This window comes from Trachemys scripta, chromosome 13 (assembly GCF_013100865.1).
Source record: "Trachemys scripta elegans isolate TJP31775 chromosome 13, CAS_Tse_1.0, whole genome shotgun sequence".
NCBI lineage: Eukaryota > Metazoa > Chordata > Testudines > Emydidae > Trachemys > Trachemys scripta.
In genome coordinates this window covers 41,864,195-41,887,308 of record NC_048310.1, presented here as the reverse complement: position 1 = coordinate 41,887,308, position 23,114 = coordinate 41,864,195, and the positions used below count along the sequence as shown (strand labels likewise).

The 23,114-nt window shown below is 45.3% G+C and overlaps 1 protein-coding gene across 3 annotated transcripts in view; it reads left to right on the top strand.

The window, feature by feature from the left end:
* The first annotated feature begins 612 nt into the window (after nt 1–612).
* KIFC3 (kinesin family member C3) overlaps nt 613–23,114 on the top strand; it is a 39,490-nt gene continuing 16,988 nt past the window's right edge. The window contains exons 1-5 of one of the 3 annotated variants that reach the window (XM_034788389.1): nt 613–631; nt 2,786–2,903; nt 6,271–6,416; nt 10,531–10,711; nt 17,160–17,356. In XM_034788389.1, coding sequence (XP_034644280.1) covers nt 623–631; nt 2,786–2,903; nt 6,271–6,416; nt 10,531–10,711; nt 17,160–17,356 — 651 coding nt within the window. In that variant the 5' untranslated portion in view covers nt 613–622. Of the gene's footprint in view, nt 632–2,184; nt 2,904–2,985; nt 3,330–6,270; nt 6,417–10,530; nt 10,712–17,159; nt 17,357–23,114 lie in introns of those variants that run through there. The other 2 variants (XM_034788388.1, XM_034788390.1) reach the window with 2 other exon arrangements.

Genomic DNA, 23,114 nt, shown 5'->3' with positions numbered 1-23,114 from the left:
TTGGTGCCTCTGTGTGTGTGTGTGTCTGGATGCCTCTGCTTTGATCCTGGGTGTGTGTGTGTTGGTGCCTGTGTGTCTTCTCTCGTTTTGTCTCTGCATGTGTCTCTCTCTCTCTCCCCTGGTCCTACTGAAAGGAGCCCGAAGAGGAGCTCTGTGTAGCTGGCAAGCTGGTCCCCTCCATCCGCAGAAATTGGTCCCATACAAGATATTCCCTCACCTGCCTTGTCTCTCTCAAAGGACTCATTGTCATTGGCGGCGGGGGTGGAGTGGGAGCGAATGCAGCAGTATGTGGAGTGCGCCTGGCACAGCTTTGTGCCTTTTAACCAGGACTTTGCTTCAGTCACCCCCTCCCACTCCCCCAAATCGCCTCGATTTCCATCGGTCAGTCTGTATTTCCAGTGACTTGTTTGGCCGTCGATGGCACCTGGCAGGGTATGCGCCGGCTGTTGGAATTCTGGTTTCTCCCCCGGAGTGTGAGCCTGCTATTGCATTGCCTTTACGCTTCACCTGCCAAGGCCCAAATGTGTGACAAGAACCATGCATGCGTGTGAGATACATCAGAGAGAGCAGAGCAGGACGCTTGGAAATACATGGGATTCATTCCATCAATATGCACAGCATAATGTTTGCGGTAATCTTCGTTTCAAGATTCAGCATTTCCAGTGGTCGTAATCAATGTACCGTAATAAACAGGGGGATAATGCCAGGGTTCTGATCCTGCAACTGCCACCGTCCCCATTTAGTGGCAGTTAAGAACTGGGGCCCCAGTTAGTGTGGGTTGGGTCACTCTAATAAGTGATGTAATGGTTAATGAGGCAGAGTGGAGAGGTGAAAAAGGGTGTTTTAAGATTCCATTAATTTTCATGCAACATTTTGAAATCTTTGGATGAAAGGAGCTTGACAAGAGCAAAATAGAGAAGATTGTTTTAATTACACCTCTGATTACTACACTGATATAACACTGTCCTCAGAAGCCAAAAATCTTACCTTATCGTATAGGTGAAACCGCGTTATATTGAACTTGCTTTGATCCGCCGGAGCGCACAGCCCCGCCCCCCCGGAGCACTGCTTTACCGCGTTATATCCGAATTTGTGTTATATCGGGTCGCGTTATATCGGGGTAGAGCTGTATTGTTTAATCAGCACCTAATGCGCTTCACAGAGCATAGAAAAGACAGTCCCTGCTTTGAATTGCTTCCAGTCTAAGCATAAACTGATGACAGGGATTTTAAATAAAAATGCAGTTTAAAAAAAAATGTTTATTTCTCCTCTAGTTTCTGATCATGTGCTATTCTCTGTTTCTCCGTGGCACTGGCTTTCCCTGCATAACTACACTTCTTTTAACGCAGTCTACCCTGGTTCAGAGATTTCTGATCAGAAGCTCTGTGTGTGTATGTGAGATGGTAAGGCCGATGTATCCAATTCTCCTAAGTCTGACCAAACTGACCTAGACAATCCTAGATCACAGAGCACTCTCCTAATGACGTCTCTCTTCATGCCACTGCCTGGCTGCCAAGCCACGGGTCTTTTTTGGTTGTTTTCGGTTTTGGTTCATCTCTAGGGCAGATTCCTTTTCTCCCCTTCATTATGGCTTTGAGTTTAGAGTCAGTCCCCGAGGCAGGGAATATTGCGCTTTCTGACTACTTTACTGATTCAACTGCATGTGCTCGAACCCGTGCTAGGCTCATACTTCCTCTCCAGATGACCCAGTGGGATCATTAAGACACAGGCTCTTTGAGCCACAACAATATGAATGAGAGCAGTTTTGTAAAGTTATGAATTATATTTTAGATGTCTAATTGAAACAAACACTGCCAAATCCTTCCTCGTGAGGCAGAGGATTTGAAGACTTCCTTACAGTTTAATCCCAAATGAGGGAATCTTTTTCCAGATGAGTGAGACGCAGTGGAGTTGGAAGGCGTGGGCATCCATGCACATGCACATGCTACGTTGTAAAGCAGCTTGGATAGGAGTCTCTCTCTTCCCCAGTCTGCTTCCAGCCACTCTTGGCTATGTTTCTCATCCTGTGGAGGCCTGATTGTGGTATGAACTAGATCTCATTCTGATCTAAGTTATGAAGGTTTAAATCAAATAATTCCACTGAAGTCCACTGGTGGAAAAACTGCTGCAAGATGAGAATCCAGCTCAACCCCGAATATCTTTGCTATTCTTTGTACTGTGGTAGCACTTTTGAAGGCCCCAATCAAGATCACAGCACTGCAATAAGAGTGTGATGCAATAAGAACATGATGCATAGGAGAACAGGTAAGAGATTGATGCTTATTTCCTGGCTATTGTACAAGGTGGTCTACAGACTCATAGGACGACATAATTCCTGCCCTGAAAAACGTACAATGTAAAAGTTATAAAATCAAATGTAGTAGTGGAAGAAGCTGGAAATGATACAGGAATTATTAACCAAAATAACATGGGTAAAGAACGCTCCAAACAACTATGGAAGCTATGGAATTTTGGCACTTAAAATGGAAACATCACAAGATGAAGACGGAAGCAACACAGCTACAATAACATTGTAAACAGGAATGATTAAGTTAATTACAGATACAGTGTATGTAACGCCTGCTTTGTATAGGTCAGCATTTCTCATGTGGACAAATTCCCAGTATTCAACTCTGAATCGTTCCAGATGTGTGTGGGAGTAGGAATCAAGATGGGGACATTGCTACTTGCATGTCTTGCTAGAGTGTCTCATCTTGGACTACTAACTTCCTGCAGCTGGAATCCAATCCTTTACTGGAATATCTTTGCTTGTGTTTATTCCCAGGCCCTGAGGTGTCGATCTGCTTTGGGACCCTATGCCATGATTACATCTCGCAAGACCTGGGATCTGGGACCTACTCCCTCATTGAAAGACCTGTGGAAAAAGGACCTCCCTCTTGACAGTGAGTATCAAGTGTTGGCTCATCCCATTCCATGCCCAGCCCACTCATGGTCACACCCTTTCTCACACTACAGCCAGGAGAGGCTAGAAAACCAGCGAGCCCGCATTTTTGACATTTCTTTTTAGATGCCAGAGATGAGACTAAAATGGTTTCGGGGAAGCAATTCCGAAACAGACAAAAGCTGTTAGGTAACTCCAGGGTTCATCAGACAGGTGTTTCAGTGCTGCTGCTGTGGTGGTGGAAGGTGAAAGGCTCCTCTCCCCTTTCCTAATCAGAAGCCTTGGGACAGAAGTTAAATTTTAACATGTAAAAGAAAAAAAAATTATCTGTGATCTGCATGGAAGAAAACCACGTGGATTCTGTTCGTCCTTCATCTCAGCTCCTTGGGAGAGTTTGTTATCTCTCTAAAGCACGGAAACCAAATAGGTGAGTTTAGTTTAATGTTTTTTCTTCTTCAGGGGCTGACGCCTTTTCAGAAAGTAGCTAAAAGAACCAAAACCTACTTGTTGAAACATGCCGCTACTGCTGTGCGGTTATACGCAACACACACTGTCTGTTTGTGGGCTTCGAGGTCACTCTGAGTCTGGGGCTAAATGTTAAAGCCAGGTTTTAGCAAAAGGACTAGATATTTTGGGTGGGAAATCAAAAACAAATGGATTGTCTGCACTGTTTTATTGTTCACTCTCTGACACATTTAAGTTCTTAAACTTTGGCAGCAATTTGTCTATGTATTGTTTCCTCTTCTCTGATTTCTAACTACTGACCATAGACATGGCCTGGTCTGCAGCAGCAGGGGTCTGAAGTTATGTTTTCATTCCCCCCCTATACCCTTTCCCCACTGAGCTAGTAGCATTCCATTGTTACTGGGTGGAGAGACTGGTGGGGAGTGAGACACTAAAAGCCAGTATACTGTATGATTAGCAGCATCAGACTGTGTCCTACCCAGTGGGGGAATAATAATGTATATTAATTGCATGTATGTAATACCTTTTATTAAGGAACTACACATGATTCTGAAAGGTTGTTATTCCTATTTTAAAGATGGGGAAACGGGGGCATAGGGAGGCAAAGTGACATGCACAGCAAGATTATATATCTATCTTGTACGTATACATCCCTCTTCACTATAATATCTGAGTACTTCCCAACTATTTAAGAACAGAAATAGCAATAACAACCTCTCTCTGTCCCTTTCCAGCCTGTAGGAGAAATAGCTTGATGTATTTATAGTAGTTTTTTGGTGTGTTTGTGTGTGAGAGAGATGAACTGATCATGGGAAAGCTGAATTGAAGAGTTCATTTTCATTTAGTTCTGGACATGGAGAGACCTGGAGTCATTCTTATTTCTTTCAGGGCTGGGTTCCTTCGTTTAGGCCCAGCTCCTGTGAAAGGTCTCTTTTCCACCCTTGCAAGCCTCCCTCTGTCGTCTGTATATTCATTGTACTAATGGGACGTAGACGTCATAGGAAGTTATGGTCGCTGAAGAAGAAGTGATGTCTCAGATAGTTTGGGTCACTCTTAGGCTAGGTCTACACTACTGGGAGGGAGGGGGGGTCGACCTAAGATACGCAACTTCAGCTACATGAATAGCGTAGCTGAAGTTGCGTATTTTAGGTCGACTTACCTGGCTGTGAGGACGGCGGCGAGTCGACCGCTGCCGTGCTGCCGTCAACTCCGCTTCCGCCTCTTGCCGTGGTGGTTTTCCAGAGTCGACGGCAAAGCCATCGGGGATTGATTTTATCGCGTCTTCACTAGATGCGATAAGTCGATCCCCAATAGATAGATTGCTACCCGCCGATCCGGCGGGTAGTGAAGATGTGCCCTTATACAGGGCTTTGAATATCAGGAAAGAGACGATGAGTAGCCACTGCAGAGAGCTGAGTGGGTTTCTATGGTCATGATGACGTGCACTGCTAAGCCGAGGGGTTGCTGCATTTTGCACCCGCCGGAGCATCGTTCCTATATGTAATGAGTTGCAATGACCAAGCCTGAAGGTCACCAGAGTGTGGGTCACAGTAGTATGGGCTGTGTCTGGGAGGAAGGAACACAATCTCCGGCTTATCACAGAAGAAGATGAGTGTTTTTTGCCACCATGGCTATTTGAGTATCCAATAACATTGAGGAATCCACAACCATATCAACCCATAGCCTTGTGGTAACAGACACTCTTGTGGGTGATGTGAGAGAGGAGGCAAGTTCTTTAAAGTGCTTGCCACTTCCTGCCAGTATCACTTCAGTGGTCCTGCCAGGGTTCAGCTTTAGCCAGTGCTCTCCATCCAGCGGTTGGTTTTTGGCTGAGCATTGAGAGAGCTGGAAGATGATCCATTTTCTCAAGTGAGCTTTTTCTGCATTTGGACCCAGAAAAGAACAGAGTGGCTACGTTGCCTCTAGATTTGTCCTTGGTTCTAGTTCTGTAGTGAAGAACACATTCTGGGGGGAGGAGGCGTTAGCTCACTAGTCCTGCGATGTCAGTTAGACAGGTTTTGTGATGCAGACCTGGTTGGGCAGCTAGATAGGGGATAATATCATGGATACTGAAGTCACCAAATAAGTGAGTAGCAAAGGTGGGAGGAGAATCCAGGACTCCTGATTCCCAATCCCCTTGTGTGGGAGTTTTGACAGTACAGAAAAAGTTCAGGCGTCTGACAACCTTGTAGATTGAGAGGTGAAGTTTGCATAATTCTTCAGAGTCTGTTTGGGTTGTTTACAAGGTTCTTCAGAAAGATACATGAATAGATTCCTATAGTATGGATTCCGGTAACTTATGTTAATTTGCCAACAAATCATATTTGCCCTAAAGGGCTCATTTTGCTCATTGACATTGCCAAAGTTGTAATAATACTTTGTTCTTGTATGGTGCTTTACATTTTCCAAATGACGTACAAAGAGGAAGTTGTAGTCAGATGTGAAATGAGTTTGACAGGTCTCAGATCACTCAGGTAGGCAGACGGTAGCTTTGCTTACGGCTTTTCCTTCTCCCCCCCCCCATCCCCCTTCTCTCCTCCCCTCTTTAGTATATGGCCCTGTGGCTGAGATTTCATACAAAGCTCATGCTTTCTTCATTGACCTGAAGTATTTTGGGCAGCAGGAATCGAAAGCTTGACGGTAGTTGTTAATGACCTTGGCTGTGAGCCAGAGAAGGGAGGGGGCTTGGATACCAGCTTTAGTTACTAGCATGATGATGGATGGCCTGGAACAGAACTGGGGGGGGAGGGGAGGAGGAGATAGGCTTGTTCAGTGAGAACAGGAGGCATACCCAAGACTGAATCAATCTAACGGGATCCCTCCTCACTCTCTGCTAGACAAGCTGTTTGTAGTCAGTTTCTACTGGGCTGATTTATTTAACATTCTTGTTTGTTTTGTTTAAGGGAGTGGACAAGATTCACTCCTCAGTGACAGTGAAGAGGCCTCCTCTGTCCAGACGCCTGTGCTGCCTGCATTGGTCCAACATAAAACTCTCCGTGTGAACTGGTGCGGTGCTGCAAGTCCACAAGGCCTCTACCTGACTGTGCAGGTAAGGAACTCCTGATCCCCTTCCGGGAGAGGAATGAAAGCCAGAGCACCTACTGAAGAACACATTCTTTATCTTCTGGCACTCGGTGGTTTTCTTTTCAGCTGTGTCTTCATGGGAAAGGGAGTGGGTTATCAACTAAGTGTTATATTGGCATCTAGAAGTCATCTGCCTGCAGTGTAAAGGAGCCAAAAAATAGCTGGACTTCTCCACTGGGGAATACCTGAAGTGTACGAAGGATTTCCTGGTGACATTAGGCTGGTGTAATGACACTATACCAGGCCCCATCACAACTTCTGGTGCCTGGACATATCAGGGACATGTCTCAGGAAGAGAAGGGATGTGTTGGGGAAGGCAGGAATGCTCTGCATCTGTTGGGTGGTTGCTTGGGGACTGTTGCAGGCAGGGTGTAAGTCAAAGCAGCCCCTGGGCTGCTCTAACTTGTGTTAAGGACTGAATCAATCCCCAGCAGTTCCAAAATCGGGAAGGAATAAAGGTTGCTTACAGTCACCTTTGCACTCCCTAGATATAGGGCTGCATTGAACTCATCTTAGCCACAGCCCAGGATCAGGGCCATTATCAGTAGAGGATCCCAAACCAAAAATCAGTAGTAGGGATCTCAACATTTCCCAGCAGGATGCATTTGGGGGGAATATGATAAGTGTCCTCATTGTGAAACTCACAGCTGATTGAACTTAGTAGCACCACCACTCTCACCGCCGGAAATCCTCTAAGGAACTCAGACAATAGACCAACGACTAGCTAATTTAAAAAAAAAAATCACTTTTAGATTTAGGTGCCAGATTTTTAAAACTAGCTTGTCTCTTTTCAAAATACAATTTATTCTGCTGCGTAAAGGCACTTTGTTGTAATACTTTATTCCCTGAGTGGAGATGGAAAGGGTGTTGGAAAAATATATCTCAGTTGTCTGGAAAGTGTTAGGAAACCAAATCCAGTGAGGAAGTGGTAAAGATTTAGTGGAACTGTTAAGAATAACATTTTTGGTGTCACTTTATATAATAAGCATCCAAGGGAGGAAGAAGACCAAACAAACAAACAAACAAAAAAACCACCCCATGCTTTGCATACACCTTATCTCATATCTAGGGTTGTGCAATAGTGTTTACTAACTACTGATTAGATGGGTCATGGGTGGGGGAGAAGATGGTAGGAATTTCATATGGAGGGGTTAGAACAAAGGATTGAGAGTCAGGACTCCTGGGTTCTATTTCCATTTCTGTCACTCATTCATTGTTGGACTTTGGGCAAGTCACTTAATCCATGTCTCTGTACAATGGAGACAATACCTATGTGTTTCACAGGAGTGTAGAGGCCGCTCTGCTCCACTCTCCGTCCAGGCCCAGCGCCCCGTATAGCTTCAGGAATTACCTTCTGTAAAGTGCTTCTAGAATGTGGGATGACAGGCACTATCGAAGTGCAACATATTGTTCTCTGGCTGCAGTCTGAGAACTGCTCTCCCTCATCCTGAAGATCAATTCAGAAACATTCCAGTTGTAATAACCACTCACCATTTTGTGTTGTGTATTGTACTCACTCTCGCCTTTCAGGTTTCTGCTCTTCAGGACAGGGACTTATTCGTGTGGCACTGCTCACCCCCCATCATACAGTGCTTTTGTGATCTTAAGCCTGGTCTATACTACAAAGTTTTACCAGTAAAACTTGCCTTATTTCAGAACATTATAGATACAGTGTAACTAATAAAAGTAGCTTCTGAATGGGGTGGGGGGAAATTCTCAAGTCTCAGTCAGTGAACAGATTACACTAAAACCGTGTCCACACTGACAGTTTTCAGAAAACCTTCCATCATTGCTCCATCACCAGTACAATCCCACTGCTAGTGGAGTCTGGCTACTGGTGCTGTTACCACTATGTCATCTACACTTGCTTTCAGATGACACGAGGGTGAAAATGCTAGTGCCCCATCTACACTAGTGTACCGATCACTGCTAGTGTCCTGGCATTAGATCTACAGCGGAGAAATCCCTATAATTGTCACTATAGAGACAACTTCAAAGTCCTGTCTGCAGGCCTTTAAGGTAGTCCTGGCACAGCACCAGAAGCAGTGTCATCTTTCCTGGGGTAGCAGAAAGGAGAGAGCTTGCTCCTGGAATGGAGAAGAATATAGATTTTTTTTCAAGCTACTGAATAATTGTTACATAAATTATGATAATCCCCTTATTCCTCTCCATCCTTCCAGATCTGTCATACTCGGGGAAAACTGTTAGACGTGAGGCTTGCTCCAAATCCGTGCCGCTGAACAGTGGCTCATTGTAGTTAAATGGTCCATGGAAATGAACTTACAGTGTGGTACAGCAGCAGAAAAAGCCAGCGTGAATTCAGAAACAACATGTCATGGAACGCAGAATTGACAGTCTGTAGAATGACTACACCAACTAGAATCCTGTGTACAGGACTGGGTCCCTCTCAACCAGGGAGGTGCTGACAAATGGGAAAGAATACAGAGAACAATAAATGGGATTTATGAGGCTAGATTAAAGGATACATTCATATATATTAAAGGATAGACTAAACTAAACGTGCATCTTGGCTGAACCACAACAAAGGTAGGGAGGGACACGACTATCTACCAAAAGGATGTCAAATATTAAAGAGAGTGAGGACTTGTTTAAGTGGTTCCAGGATAGGGGAGTAACTAGGAGGAATGACATGAAATTAAGGAAAGGAAAATCGAGGTTGAAAGTAAATGAAAACTTCCTGACACTGAAATCTGTAAAGCTCTGGTGACGTCTCCTGGGGAATGTGGTGGAAGCCTCATTGCTTGGGTGATCTGAAACTAGACTGGACAAACAGGGTAGGCTCTGGCTTTTTGGCCGCCCCAAGCAAAAAAAAACAAAAACAGGGAGGCCAGAATGGCAAAGCAAAAAAAACCAAAAAAAGCCTGCAGCGTGGCCGGAGCCAGGGTGCAGGGGGACTTCCTGCGCTGCAGATGTGCCCCAGCTAGTGGGGGGAGAGAGAGGGAGCCGGAGGGAGAGAGAGAGAAGGGGAGCGGCCCTGCCGCCTGCCGGGAGGGCTCTGCGCTGCTCCGGTTGGCTGGGAGGGAAGGACGCGGGCTGCCCTGCCGGGCTTGCTGCAGGGCGCTCCCGTCCTCCATGCTGCCGCCTCCTACAGGGCGGCCGGAGCGGAACACCACCCAAAAAAAAAAAAAAAGCGGCCGTACCACCCTTGGATTGGCGGAATGCCGCTTCCTACAAGCTGCCGCCCCAAGCACCAGCTTGCTCGGCTAGTGCCTGGAGCCGGCCCTGTGGACAAAACACCAGCAAATGTAGTGAGAGGAATAATCCCTGCACTGAACCATGTTTGGGGCCACGTGGACTAAATGACTGAATGCATCTTTTCTGTCTCTGGTTTCTGATTCACTCTGTCTGGTTTCATTCCTGCTGAAATTGATTTTTTTTTCCTCCTTTCCCCCATCAATCTTGGCTTGGCTCGCCTGATTGCAATCAGGAAATCACCTGCTCACAACAGCCTCAGTCACTGTAATTGAGTATCGTTTTCTTCTTACATTGCCATCTAATTTTCTGTCCTCCGCCTGTCTTCTCCTTGTTCCTTTCTCTCCAAAATAGAGTTTTCAGAACTTTGAAAAATGACCGCTATTTGAGATGCTGATTTCCAGTCTGTAGTTTGTATTTGAGACCATGTGTATACTGCATCTTGTCTTTTGCCTTGTGACTGACCTTTTGGAAACCTGAGAGCTGAAATTTGGAGGGAAAGTGTGGGAGAACATAGGAGGTCATTGGGGAAGAGGGCACTGATGGCTTTAGTGGGATGGCACAGGCTGGAGTTTGGTTAGGTTGGAACAGCAATGGGAAGGAGTTTGGTTTTAGCAGGTGGGGAGTTGACTGGATCAGAGTGGTGCGGGGAAGCGATGAAGATGTGAAGACAGCAGAAATACAGCTTGAAATACTGTGTGATACTGAGATTACCTGTAATGATTTCAGTACCCTGGGGCACAGGGTGACCTTTCAAAATCTCACTCAGTGAAAATCTCGCTCAGTCTATGATAAGTCTAGGGAGGTTTGTGCCCTCTTGAGTTACAATGCCCTTTAAAGGGAAAATGATTGTGTTTTGAACGCAGGCCTTGCAGGACAAGTTGTGCAAGGACAAGAGTCAGGTGAAGAACGAGGAGACTCATCACCAGCCACAGACTCAGTGTAGGACCCAGAAGCTGGGCATAGAGAAGAGGTCGGGGTCTGCTCACAACTGGGACGCTGGAGCGCAGGGCCAGGAAGCCTGCAGCATGAACGTTGAGAAAACAGGTAAAGGGGGAGGCATGAGAATTGCTAGCCATTCATTCTCACGCCTATCTCTGTCTTAAGGCAACAAAATCAGACAGAAACTGCTTCATAGTGAAATGAGATCGGGGGTAAGTGAATTTCCTCAGCTCACAGCTAATGCAATGATTCCTTTATATAAATAGAAACTGATTACTCATTAGGGATTGACTTTGGCTCAGGAGGGATCAAATGCAAACCAGGTGTTTGCACGCAGGTAACAAAAATAAACCGTGCTGGGTCACTTCAAGTCACTGACAGATTAATCTAACCTTTGATCGGAAGCAGAATCATCTTGTTTATTTCTTCTCTTTTAAGGAAACTTTATCACAGTGCAGTCATAACCACCTATTCCCTCCTAGTGCATTGCCGCCTCCTTTCCTCTTCATCCCTGCTCTCTTGCATCTCCTCAACCTGAGTTTTTATCCTGTTCTATGTCTCTTTCGCTGCCTGTCTCTGTCCTGTTGGGTCTCGTTTAAATGTTCTGGTTTTGTCTTCAGTCCCCCTCCCACTAGAGGAGATAAGTGACATTTCAGAAGATTATACTTCTTGCTTTGATAGCTGCTTCTTGCCCAGATACTCGTCTGAATCTTAAGCAGTTAAATTGACAGCTCGAACGTGGGACCTCATCTTTGCTGTCATGCAACTGCTGAGGACAGTCCCCTGCAATGTGTTCAATAGGCTGGTCTACCCTTGATAGTCATTTGGAGCTCTTTTATCCCTCTCCCTGGTTAACGTCCAAAGTGGACAATATGGATTTGGCAGAAATGGAGTCCTCATTGCTCCTTTTGTCCTGCTCCCCATCCTTCTATAGGCAACATCGCTAGCACGAGAGTCCAGTGAATGTAAGTGTCTCTTCAGGGTTGCAGTCTCTTGGTGGGGAAAAGGAGGTGAAGCAAGAGCTTTTCACTAAAGGTGCATGGAAGCGTATTCACCTTTGTGAGAGAAATGGCAGGTCTGATTCGTATCCACTAATGCCAGTTTAACTCCATTGACTTCTGGGGGTTATTCCTATTGTACAGATTCAGGCCTCGTGTCTTTGGTGAGGAAGAAGCTGTGCTGGAAGTTGGATTTTGATTGCTCTTATTTATTTTCTCCATCAGAAACTAATTACCTGGGCTTGTCCAGACACATCAGAGTGAGCCACTCCCTGCTGTGCTCTGGTTTAGAACTTACTGGGTTATCTGTGGGCCTCAGGACAGTGTGTGCGTGAGAGCGCCAAGCATGTTACACAGAGAGAGGAAGAGGCATCTCAGTGACAGACACAGGAAGGAGCGTAAGAAAGGGGGAAGGCATGCCAGCTGGAAATGTAAGGTGCCGAGAGACAAAAAGTAATGCAAGGAGTAGGCAGACGCATGAACAGCAACTTTCTTCTCAGGCAGGGGAACTAGCGTGTGCAAATGACGTAACCAGAGTAAGTATACAGTGAGTTAGACCTAGAATTTATCTTCACAAGTCTGCGGTGCCCCCTTCTCTGAACCCCCCTGCCACTGCTGAGTTATTTCCTCCTCTGCTGCCCCTGTTCCCACTGCCGCTTCGCTAAGCCTTTCGCTGCTTTTCTAGCTGTGCCCGCCCGAGGCAAAAGGCTCATCTGAACTTTGCTGATCCCTCCATCTGCTAATGCTCCTTGAGCTTTTTACCAGCTTTGCTCGTAGGTGTAGCAGGCTGCCCTGCTTTATAGGCTCCCCATTCTCTGGCAAGTGGTTGGCAAGATGCAGAATAGAGAGGCTCAAGACACTACCGAGTCAGCTATAAATAGAGCCCTACCAAATTCACGGTCCATTTTGGTCAATTTCACGGTCATAGAATTTCAAAAATTGTAAATGTCACGATTTCAGCCATTTAAATCTGAAATGTCTCGGTGTTGTAATTGTAGGGGTCCTGATCCAAAAAGGAGTTGTAGGGGGAGAGGGGGTTGCGGTACTGCTACCCTTACTTCTGTGCTGCTGCTGGTGGCGGTGCTGTCTTCAGAGCTGAGCAGCTGGAGAACGGCAGCTGCAGGCCGGGAGCCCAGCTCTGAAGGCAGAGCCGCCGCCAGCAGCAGCGTAGCTGTAAGGGTGGCATGGCATGGCATTGCAATCATTACCTCTGTGATGTTGCCTGCAGAGCTGGGCCCTCAGTCAGCAGCTACACCCTCCGGCCGCCCAGCTCGAGGGCACCAGTGCAGAAGTAAGGGTGGCATGGCATGGTAATACTGCGACCCCCCTAAAATAACCTTGTGACTCCCCCTGCAACTCCCTTTGGGGTCAGGACCCCCAATCTGAGAAACGTTGGTCTCCCCCAGGAAATCTGTACGCTATAGGGTAAAAGCACACAAAAGACCAGATTTTGCAGGGGGAGACCAGATTTCACGGTCCGTGAGGCGTTTTTCATGGCTGAGGATTTGGTAGGGCCCTACCTATAAACAGCTGAAAAGCCAGAAAGTGTTGAAATAACAGGACATTTCATCTGTACACTTTGCACATCAATTGCTGGCTAACTCAGTGCCTGCCCGAAGAAATGAGGTTTTTACTCACGAAAGCTTATGCCCAAATAAATCTGTTAGTCTTTAAGGTGCCACCAGACTCCTTGTTGTTTTTGTAGATACAGACTAACACGGCTACCCCCGATACTAAATGCCCCATAGAAATCCTATGGTCTGATCTGCCCCAAATATAATCAACATGTTTTGTGAATACTTGGGTACTGTACGCATCTGGCCGCAGCCTTTGTGGAAGTCACTGATGTCCACTTTAAAAGTTTTTCAGAACAAGCATGAAAGTCTGTGTGGCTGTGTCTGAAAAGCTGTGTGTGTGTGTGTGTGTAACTCACAGTATAAAGTGTCTGCCTTCCTTTGAACTCTAGCATACATAGAATACTGCTGTGTAATTAGCTTCCCAACCAGTAAGTTGGTGTGGTAAGTTATATAACGGAGGCCGCCTGCTCCATTGGCAGACCTGCCTTTCCAAGCCTCCGGTCTCCCAAGAATGATTTCTGGAGAATAACATGTTGGAACAGATGATACACCCTGGACCAAGGGGGAACATGTTCAAAGCATAGAATAATCTCCATGCTTTGTTTGAATTAAGTTGAGTACAATTGCCATGGTTTTAAATTGAAAGGTTTAAATTCCCTAGCAGAAGGATTCAGTGTCCCAGCACAGGATTAAATTGGATAATACACACAGATACACAGTGATTTCATACATGCCCTAACATCTCCTTTAATCCTAGGATAACACTTTTGAGGTGAGAGAACACTCCCAAAGGAATAACTCTTTGCATTTATATATCACTTTACAGGTTCTTTTCTTAACATCTGGTGGAAGTTATCCCCTCTGGTGGATATTATCCCTCTTTTACATATGGAGAAACTCAGTTACTAAGAGAGGTTAAAAGCCAACAAAGGTGCACACTGCTTTTAGATGCTTTGAGTCGCTTTAAAGGTGTCTCAAGCACCCAAAAATCGAGGCAAAATGCCACCCAGAATCAGTGGTCACTTGTGAAAATATTGGCCCTATTCATAAACGACGAGGCCAAAAGGGACCAGGCTGATCATCCGCTCTGGCTGCCTGTATCCATAGCACTTCCCCAAATTAGTTCCCGTTTGAACTAGAATATACCTTTTAGAAAAAAATCCACTCTAGATTAAACAGTTTTCAGTGATGGAGAATCCACCACAACCCTTGGCATGCATCTTATTTCTAGTTTGAATTCAGCCCTTGGATCTTGTTATACCTTTGAACTGGCCATGGTCACACACCAAATCAGTGACAGAGCTAGGATTAGAACTCAATAGCTACTTTTCAGCCCTTCGCTCACACCATTATCCCCATAACTTCTCTATACAGGGAGGAACACATCCAAGGCCCACAGTTGGTGTATTAAACACTTCCATATGGTCCAAACGTGTCTTAAAAAGTAGGGTGACCAGACAGCAAGTGTGAAAAATCGGGACAGGGGGTGGGGGGTAATAGGAGCCTATATAAGAAAAAGACCCAACAATCGGGACTGTCCCTATAAAATCAGGACATCTGGTCACCCTACTTAAAAAGAGACAGAGCTACCAAATGTTTACATAAAAAAAAATTAGTCTTGCAGCAAAAACAGCTTCTTCTGATAAATACACTTTTCATAAAGCAAGCAACTTTGACTGCTTGCAATTAGCCAGACAATTACTAGCCCCATTATTTGCCCTTAAAGCCACAGAACTGTGTCATTTCTAGTAGTGCTTATTTAACCCAGGTGGGAGGCAGGGCAGGGTAGTATTAGGCTCATGGTAGGTTGGAATCCTGACCCAATCTCTCTTTCTTATAGCCACAGATTCTCCCTCCTCACCACCATAGCGCCTCCTTGTAGTGTCATCCCAAATCCTGGGAACTAGCCAGTCCCTTTACTTTCACCTGGGAATTAGCAAGTGCTTTAAGGATTAGTTACATGAGCTACAATGTATGTAGAGCTAGGCCTCTATGAACATGTATGTCTATAGGATAGACTGCAGTTATCCCCTTTCTCCAATCAAAAATATAAGCCCAAATATAACATAAACCATATAAAGCCATCCACAACCTGCTTCCAAAAATAATGCTCCCTTCATAATTAATTTAATTTAAAACAATAAGAGGAGCTGTGAGGTGCCTTTTGTTTCCTCACTGCTGAGGGCAGAACAGTGAGAAAATAGCAGGGCAATTTCCTTCCACAACTCCTCACTTTTCCAGCTTGTTTGTCCACAGTGAATTGCAGCCACTGTCAGCCCTTCCCTCACCTGCCACTGGTTTAAGATCAAGCCATCTGAATTTAGGAGTTTGGGTGATTTTTTTTGGTCTTCTGAATTAAAAAATATTAATAGTAAAGCCTGACATTACCCGAGGGACTTCAGACTAGAGTAGAAATAAGGGCCTTGCAAAGGGAGGATGGACTAGTGGATAGGTCACTGGACTAGGCCTTTATGAGAGATGCGTTTGAGTCCTGGCTCAGCCACAGACTTCCTGTGTGACTTTGGGCAAGTTATTTAGTCTAGCTGTAAAATTAAAAAGGGGGATAGTATTTCTCTGCCTCCTAGGGGTGTTGTGAGGATAAGATCCACTGACGACTGTGGGGTGCTCAGACACTACCATTATGAGGGCCATGTAGATAGGAGCTGCAGACCAAACCTGCCCTTACTGTTTTGTAGGGCCAGATTATTACAGATAGGAGCCGAGTGGGAAAAATGAGTGAGATGTGACCCTGGAGCATCGCTAGGAGATGACAGCATGTGTCATGGAGGAAGGAGATTGCTGCATTATCCGCTTCACTAGATAGCCTTTGTTACCATGCTTTGGAGGGTGGCTGGTGCACTTCTTCACTTGCTGGCCACAGCCAAGAGTGAAATGCCTCGTAGTCCCCTTGGCTCAGCCCCGCTTCTTGGTAGAACTATTGCCCCATTGCAAAGGGTGTATTGGGTTATTTTCCTCAGTTTGCCCCAAAGCATTTTTTTTTTACGTCTGAAATGAAATCACAGGCTCTGTCTGCGTTTTCTTTCTTGCTCGTGGAGCCAGCGGGTGATGAATTCCTCAGCCCGGGGCTCAGAAGCAGTGGGGTATTTATGAACATCACATGCTTGTGTGTTCACTGTGTACTTTCCACCAGCCAAACGGCCAACAGGGAGTTTCCTGGGGGGTTGTGACTGTGGAGATGTGACGTTTGTGTCATCGCTGGCTCACTCTGTTTCTCGCTTGCATCTCTGTGCTTGGAACACTGTTCCCCACATGCTTCCATTGGTTCAGTGGCCACCATTTTCCATCTATGACGACCTGAACAGCTTTGAAAGAAAATTAAAAAAATATTTTGAGGCATTGAATTGTCAGGATTTGTCTCAAATGCCCTCTGTGACATTTTCTTCAGCCCTGATCCTACATAAACTTAAGCATGCGTGTGACTTTACTATGGGGGAACTCTGTAGTCCTGCTACAGTCAGTGAGACCGCTCCACATACGTGCTTACAGAATCACAGCCTCGTTTTGGTTCTGTCAGTGTGCACAGAACTCTCAAACAAATTACTGTTCAAAGGTGGACACGCTTATTTCAGGAAAAACTTCCAATCAAATGATTCATCTTCTGTATCTGGAGCATCCCTGCAGCTCCGTCTGGGGGCTGGCAGAACTGCACCGGGCTTCACTGCTGGTTCCTTCCCTCAGAGCATTGATTGGAGCAGTGGGTGGTTACTGGAGCCATGAAATGGTCCTCTACACATGTTAAGCCCATGCAGCTCAGGAAGGAATCTGGGGTTTTCACTGCCATTATGGTCCTTTTCATCTCCTGCTCCACTTTAGTCATTCAGTGGGCCCTACTTTTAGTCCACACTTACTGGCCTTTCCTGGCATGCATCTGTCACTTCATCACGCGCTGCCAACCCCCGTACATTCACACCTACCTGCCGCTTTGTAAATGTAGTGCTAACACTCTTCTTGTTGCAGGCGGAAGATTCTTTAGTGGGAAATGCTCCAGCTTGTCAGGAGCACGTCAGTTTCCTATGATCCAGAAGATGGTGGAGTCTATGGCCCAGCTGCAGGAGGAGAAGCTGCAGCTGCAGGAGGAGCTGCTGGCATTGCAGGAGAAACTTTCTGCCCGGGAGAATGAAGAACTTGCTGTGTCTGTCCAGCTGCAGGATCAGGTACTGCACAAGATGGGGGAGGAAGAACTCTGCGAGTGAACCGCGACATTTTTCAGGGTCCAGATCCCAAAAGGTATTAGGTTCCCAGCTTCCATTGATTTCGAAGGGAGTTAAGTGCCTAAATACCTTTGAGGCTCTCAGCCAAGGTGTTTAAGCCAACATTGTAACTTCAAGTGCTCTCACACTAAATATCTGATCTAATTCCTCTTAATAGCTATTGAGTTGCTAAGAAACACATTTTTTAAAGCAGATATTTTGCAGGTCTTGGATACACAAGGGATTGTGCTCTCTATGTTGGCTCTGCAGCGGCAGTCAGCTCACAGGTCTAGTGCGGGAGGTACGGAGGAATGTTGTCGGGGGGAGCGGTGACGCCAGGCAGTTTGGGCTTCAGCCTGGTGTGGTGGGTGCCACTTCCCCCCCCAACTCACCTCTTTTTTTGGTCTGGGGTGGGGGGACACAATCAAAAATTGCAATTCAAAGGGGGGGCTCATCTCAGAAAGTTTGAAAACTGCTGGTCTAGTGGTTAGGGCAGGACTCTAGGAATGAGCACTTTGAGTTCTATTCACAGGTCTGCCTTTGACTTTTTCTGATGTTGAACAAGTCGCTAAACAGCTGCATGCTTCGGGTTCCCTGTCTAATCTTCTACTGAATCAGTTTTGTGGCATTTCAATCATCTCATGAAGTGCTTATAAATCCTTTGATGAAAAGAGCTCGTTAAGCACCAAGTATTGCTGTGTAGCACCACCTACTCTCAGAGCTACGCTGTGATTGTCCATTATACTAGTGCACAAAGGGCACAGCGCGATAGGTTTGTTGTATGAAATAAGCAAGTTAATTCTAGTGTCTTTCAAAAGGCAGGAAGTAAAAAACACATTTAAAAATCAGTTTCCCAGCTGAGAAGGAGAAAACTGATAAGAATGTGGGTGGGTGGATGCGGGAAAGGATGGTGCATGAGGTACAAAGACATTCTTTGGTTTCTAAGAAACAACACATTTTTTTAAAGTCATTACCTGGTTGTTTGTCAAAGTGTAGCAAGATTGTGCGACTCTGGTAACCTCCCCCCACAAAAAAAACTTTTTTTTTTCCTTTGTGAGAAAGTGGGACTACAGGCTCATAATAAAAAAACTCTGTGTGGGAAGTGGGGTTGGTTTATAACTCTAGATGTGACTGTGGTCTGATTCTGCTCTTAATTACACTGATCTAAACATGACCAAATAATTGCATTGAGTTCAGTTGGGTTACTCTTAATGACACCGGTGTGCGTAAGTTAAAGCAGAATCTGGCCCTATACCAGCTAACAGCGAGAGAGAGAGTGACGTATACTGGAGGCAACTCTCTGCTAGGGAAAAACAACTAGTTAGCATGTGGACAAAGGAGCGGGATAAATTACTTGTCCCATTTCTTTAAAGGGATTTTAAAGGCTAATAGATACAAAGGCCACACCTAAGTGCCAGACATAGCTAAGAAAACTAGTGGGTGTTATCTCTAGCAATTGTGGCCAGGCTGGAGATACAACCAGTGAGGTCTAGCCAGGCATGCAACCAGGCTCCACCTCTTTTTCCAGGAAGGGATGGGTCTCCACTCCAGGTGAAGTGAATCAGTGTCTCCTGTTGTTGTCTTCATCTTCACCTGAGGAAGAGAGATGAGCTGGTATTTTCTAATTAAACACTGTGAGTTTTCTGCTAATGAATTTAGGGTTAAACAAACTCTGATGTTAAATGTACTGATAATCACTTCTTCTGAGTGGCTTTGGTGTCACAGGTGAATGCTTGTCTGTGAATTCTGTAAATATAAAGACATTTCAAGACTGACCTAGGTGACTGACTGAAGTTGGAATGGTATGAAGTGTAGAAATCCACTCCCAGATAGCTGGCTATGTGTAATGCAGACTTGCTTGTGATCGATTTTTACTTGTTTCTGTGTCCCCACTATAAGGACCAACTATTGTAAGTGTCTATAGGTTTTCACTCTTTTTAGAGAGATGCTGATGTTGTTGCTTTGAAATAGTATAAAATTTTAATATTAAAGGGAAGTAAAATATATTAAAATATATTAGGTGATTTTTAATCCCTTATATATGTTCTTTGCATTTCTCTCAGGTTGGACAATGAAAATAGATTAATCAGTTGCAACTTTTTTATATTTTTTTCTTCACTTTCTGGTCCTCATGCACTTGCACAGTGCTGCAATATTTGGGGACTATCTTGTTTAAAAACAAACTCCTAATTCTATTGGTCTTTGGTTTTGTAGAAGTTTGTCTTTAGAAAAGCCTAATTTTGGGGCAATATATGACTTCTCAGTGTACTTTTTTTAAATAGAACAGCTAGTGTGGAGTGGCATCTCAGAATATGGCAATACCATGTATTTAACTACTAGTTCTAACTTCACCTCATTAGATGGGTGTAGCTTAATTAATTGTAGCATAATGTAAACACGTATTTGTTTTAAGTCAGCAGTTCCAAACGGTGGTCCACAGATCAGTGAGGGGCTGCAGAGAGCTGGGTGCTCCTTCTCTTGGTTTCCAGCTGTTACATGCTATTAAAAGAAGCTGAAGCATGCGAATAGTCTGCTAACATTTCTTTCTCTTGTTCTTGCCTTCTGTGGCTGCCACAGGGATGTTCCATGATCACAGGTGGAGGGGAAGCACTAATGAGTCTTTCTGTTAAGAAATGGTTCACTCTGTAGGAAAACATGGAGATCCTTTGTTATAAGCTAAAAAATAAAAACTGGTATTAATTGTCCAGGGGAGCCACTAGTAACTCCATCTTGGAAAGACTGTTTGGGTTCAGTTCTCTGGTGGGATCCACTCCCAGCACAGGGGACCTTCTAAGCACATATAAAACCTCCATTAGACCCTCCTCTTAGCCCCTGTTCTAGGGGGTGTGTCCAGGGTCGGTAACGGTTATCCTTGGGAGAGGGAAGGGATGTGGTTTGAGTGCACTGTGCTCTGTCTGCTCTCCTAGGGGGGCATGGGAAGCAAAAGATTTGTTAGAGACCCCTTGAGGTAGCTGTGACTAAAGCCAGGGGCAGAGTGCTCTTCAGCTACTATGGGACCACTTCTGGCCACCCCAGCCTTCATTCTGCATTGAGCGCTAAGATGGGGAAAACCAGAATTGGGGACTTTATGTGGAGAAGTGCACACCACCAGATCTTTGTGTCTAAAGACCCTGCTTCTACACTAATCAAAGAGGTGGGACTGAGAGCCAGAATGTACACTTTGGAGAAGTCTGAAGTGTGTGGTGCAGGGGAGAGAGGGGAAGGTTGTCAAGCTGTCCCGGAGTGGCTCAAGAGTGTGGGTACCAACCCCAGGGCAGACTGTTGAGAAGCAGGTCACAAACCCCAAATTGCTGTGAGTTTTATACTTAGATTTCACCTATCAAGTATAAACTTCTAGGCAATATAACAGCCTAACCGTGGAATCACAGATGGGTCCCTTGGGTATTCTGATCTGTCTTGCAAGCTAGCTCTTGTGATAGATGGTGCCCTATGCCAAAAGTCACAACAGTTGTCAGGTTACTCCCAGACCCAAAGGACCAGTCCCATATGCCAGGTCAGTTGCACCTTAGATCTCACACTAAAGACAAAGCTTGTAGCCAATCCTGTCAAACTACCTAAAGATTTATTAATTAGGAAAAGGAAACAAAAGAGTTATTTATGAGGTTAAAGCAGGTAAACATACACACACCCGAAAGGTAATAGAGATTTGTATAATAAGCAAGCTCTATATGTCCCTTAGGGCTAACCCACACTAAGCAGCTGGGGGACCCCATGCTTATGCCTAGAAATCTTGCCCTCTGGAGTCTAAGCAGCGTAGAGATACAGTTTCTCCATTGTAGGGATGTTTGAGCTGCAAGCTCACCTGATGGGAGGAATTCACTTGCATGTCTCCTCTTCTTGGGGGGGGGAAGCAATCAACAAAATCTTTTATCTTCTTTGATATCCCACAATAGTTCTTCTAGTGTTTGATGGGCCCTCTCTGTGGGACAGGACATGACACCTGTGTTGTAGGCCAATGTGGACATACCTTCATTCCAGCATTTGTCAGTGCTCAGTTGAGACATGGGGGCCCGGCATGAGCTGGCACCTGCTTTGCCAGCATCACAGGGTTTAACTCACTTTTTGTGGCTGCTCCAGCAATCTGGCAGATGCTACTGAAACACAAGTTTCGTCCTGGCTTTATCATAATCCTCTGGGAGTCTATCAGGCCCCCCCCCTCGCTACCTTAGAGTAACTCAGGTTCCATCCGTGTGTCTGTTCTGCGCACTGCTTCATTGGTACTGCTGCCATAACCCTTGGTGCTCCTGCCATCCTGTGAGGTTGAGAGCTCTGACCATGAGACAGAACTTGGCTTAAATGTTGAACAAAAAGGCTCTTAAATATTGAAATGTGGACACTTGCAGCTGTCCTGAGGGTGAACACGATGTGCATGGTGTAATCGTCAGCAAAAGTCCTCCTTACCATATCTCACCCGGTTCTGTTCCAATTGAGCCTATTATCCTGCAGGTTGCTTCAGGCAGATGGACAACTGTACCTGTGTGAAGTCAATGGGGCTCAGCACAGGTGCAGGGGTCTGCCTGTGTGGTTCTCATTGCAGGCTAGAGACCTTACCGTGTAAGTGCTTTGGGGGCGAGGACACTGTATTTTGTCTTTAGTGAAGCCGCAGCACACAATGGGGGGCTATAAAGTAAAAATAACGGGCTCCTGTGGTGTAACTGGTGTGACGTCTCTGAAACTGCACTTCAGCCGTTCATTTTAGTAACCGTGGTCATTTTTTTTCATTGGATTTCCTTGTCTGACACCGATAGACGAATATGACAAGGTAGAGCTGAAAACTAAATGAGAACGCTGCAGAAATCCCATACGTTTTGCCCAAATTCCCCACTTCTCTTGTTCATGAGTATGAAGATGGGCACACTAGTAACGTACAGACAGTGCTTAATTTGTAATGAAAGAAGTGATGCAGCTCAAGCGATTTTTTTACATTCATAACTGATGCAGCAAGTCCAGAGGTGCCGGGGCTATGAACTGCCAAGCTGCGAGGTGCCGGGCTCAACCCTCGCAAGCCCTGGAACAAATTAAGCACTGCCTGCAGACTTCTATCTTCTTTATCCCTGGAGTAAATATCCCTTATACACATGGAATGAGAATGGTGTGCTGTACACAGAAAAAAATATACTTTGATGTCTGTTTAAGAAGATTCTCCTTCAAGAACCTCACCATATAAAAGGAATTTAAAAGCCACTGCTAGAAAATAAATTAATAGACATCTTCCTAGAAGAAAAAGCAAAAAGTCCCAGAGGCTGGGAATGGGCAACAGGGAATGGATCACTTGATGATTACCCGTTCTGCTCATTCCCTCTGGGGCACCTGGCACTGGCCACTGTTGGAAGACCGGATGCTGGGGTAGATGGACCTTTGGTCTGACCCAGTATGGTCATTTTTATGATACAGGAAAGCAAAGACCCCTGCTGAGGAGGGGACGATTTGACCTCTGAGCACAGTTGGGGTGGAAGATTTCTCCAATAAGAAACAGCATTTTTTATCCATTAAAGTTTCTCCCAAGATTTGGTGAAAGAATGGAGGACAAGCTGTCAAAATGCTCATGTGGTAGAGAAGGTTACCTGAAAAAAAATCTTTTTTCTTTTTAGTCCTCAAACGTGCACTGAGGCAGAAAATGAGTATTTGGTGTGGGTAGCACTCAAATGTGCAAGCAATTATCAGAGGAAATGGGATGAAATTGAGCAAAGAAAACTTTGGC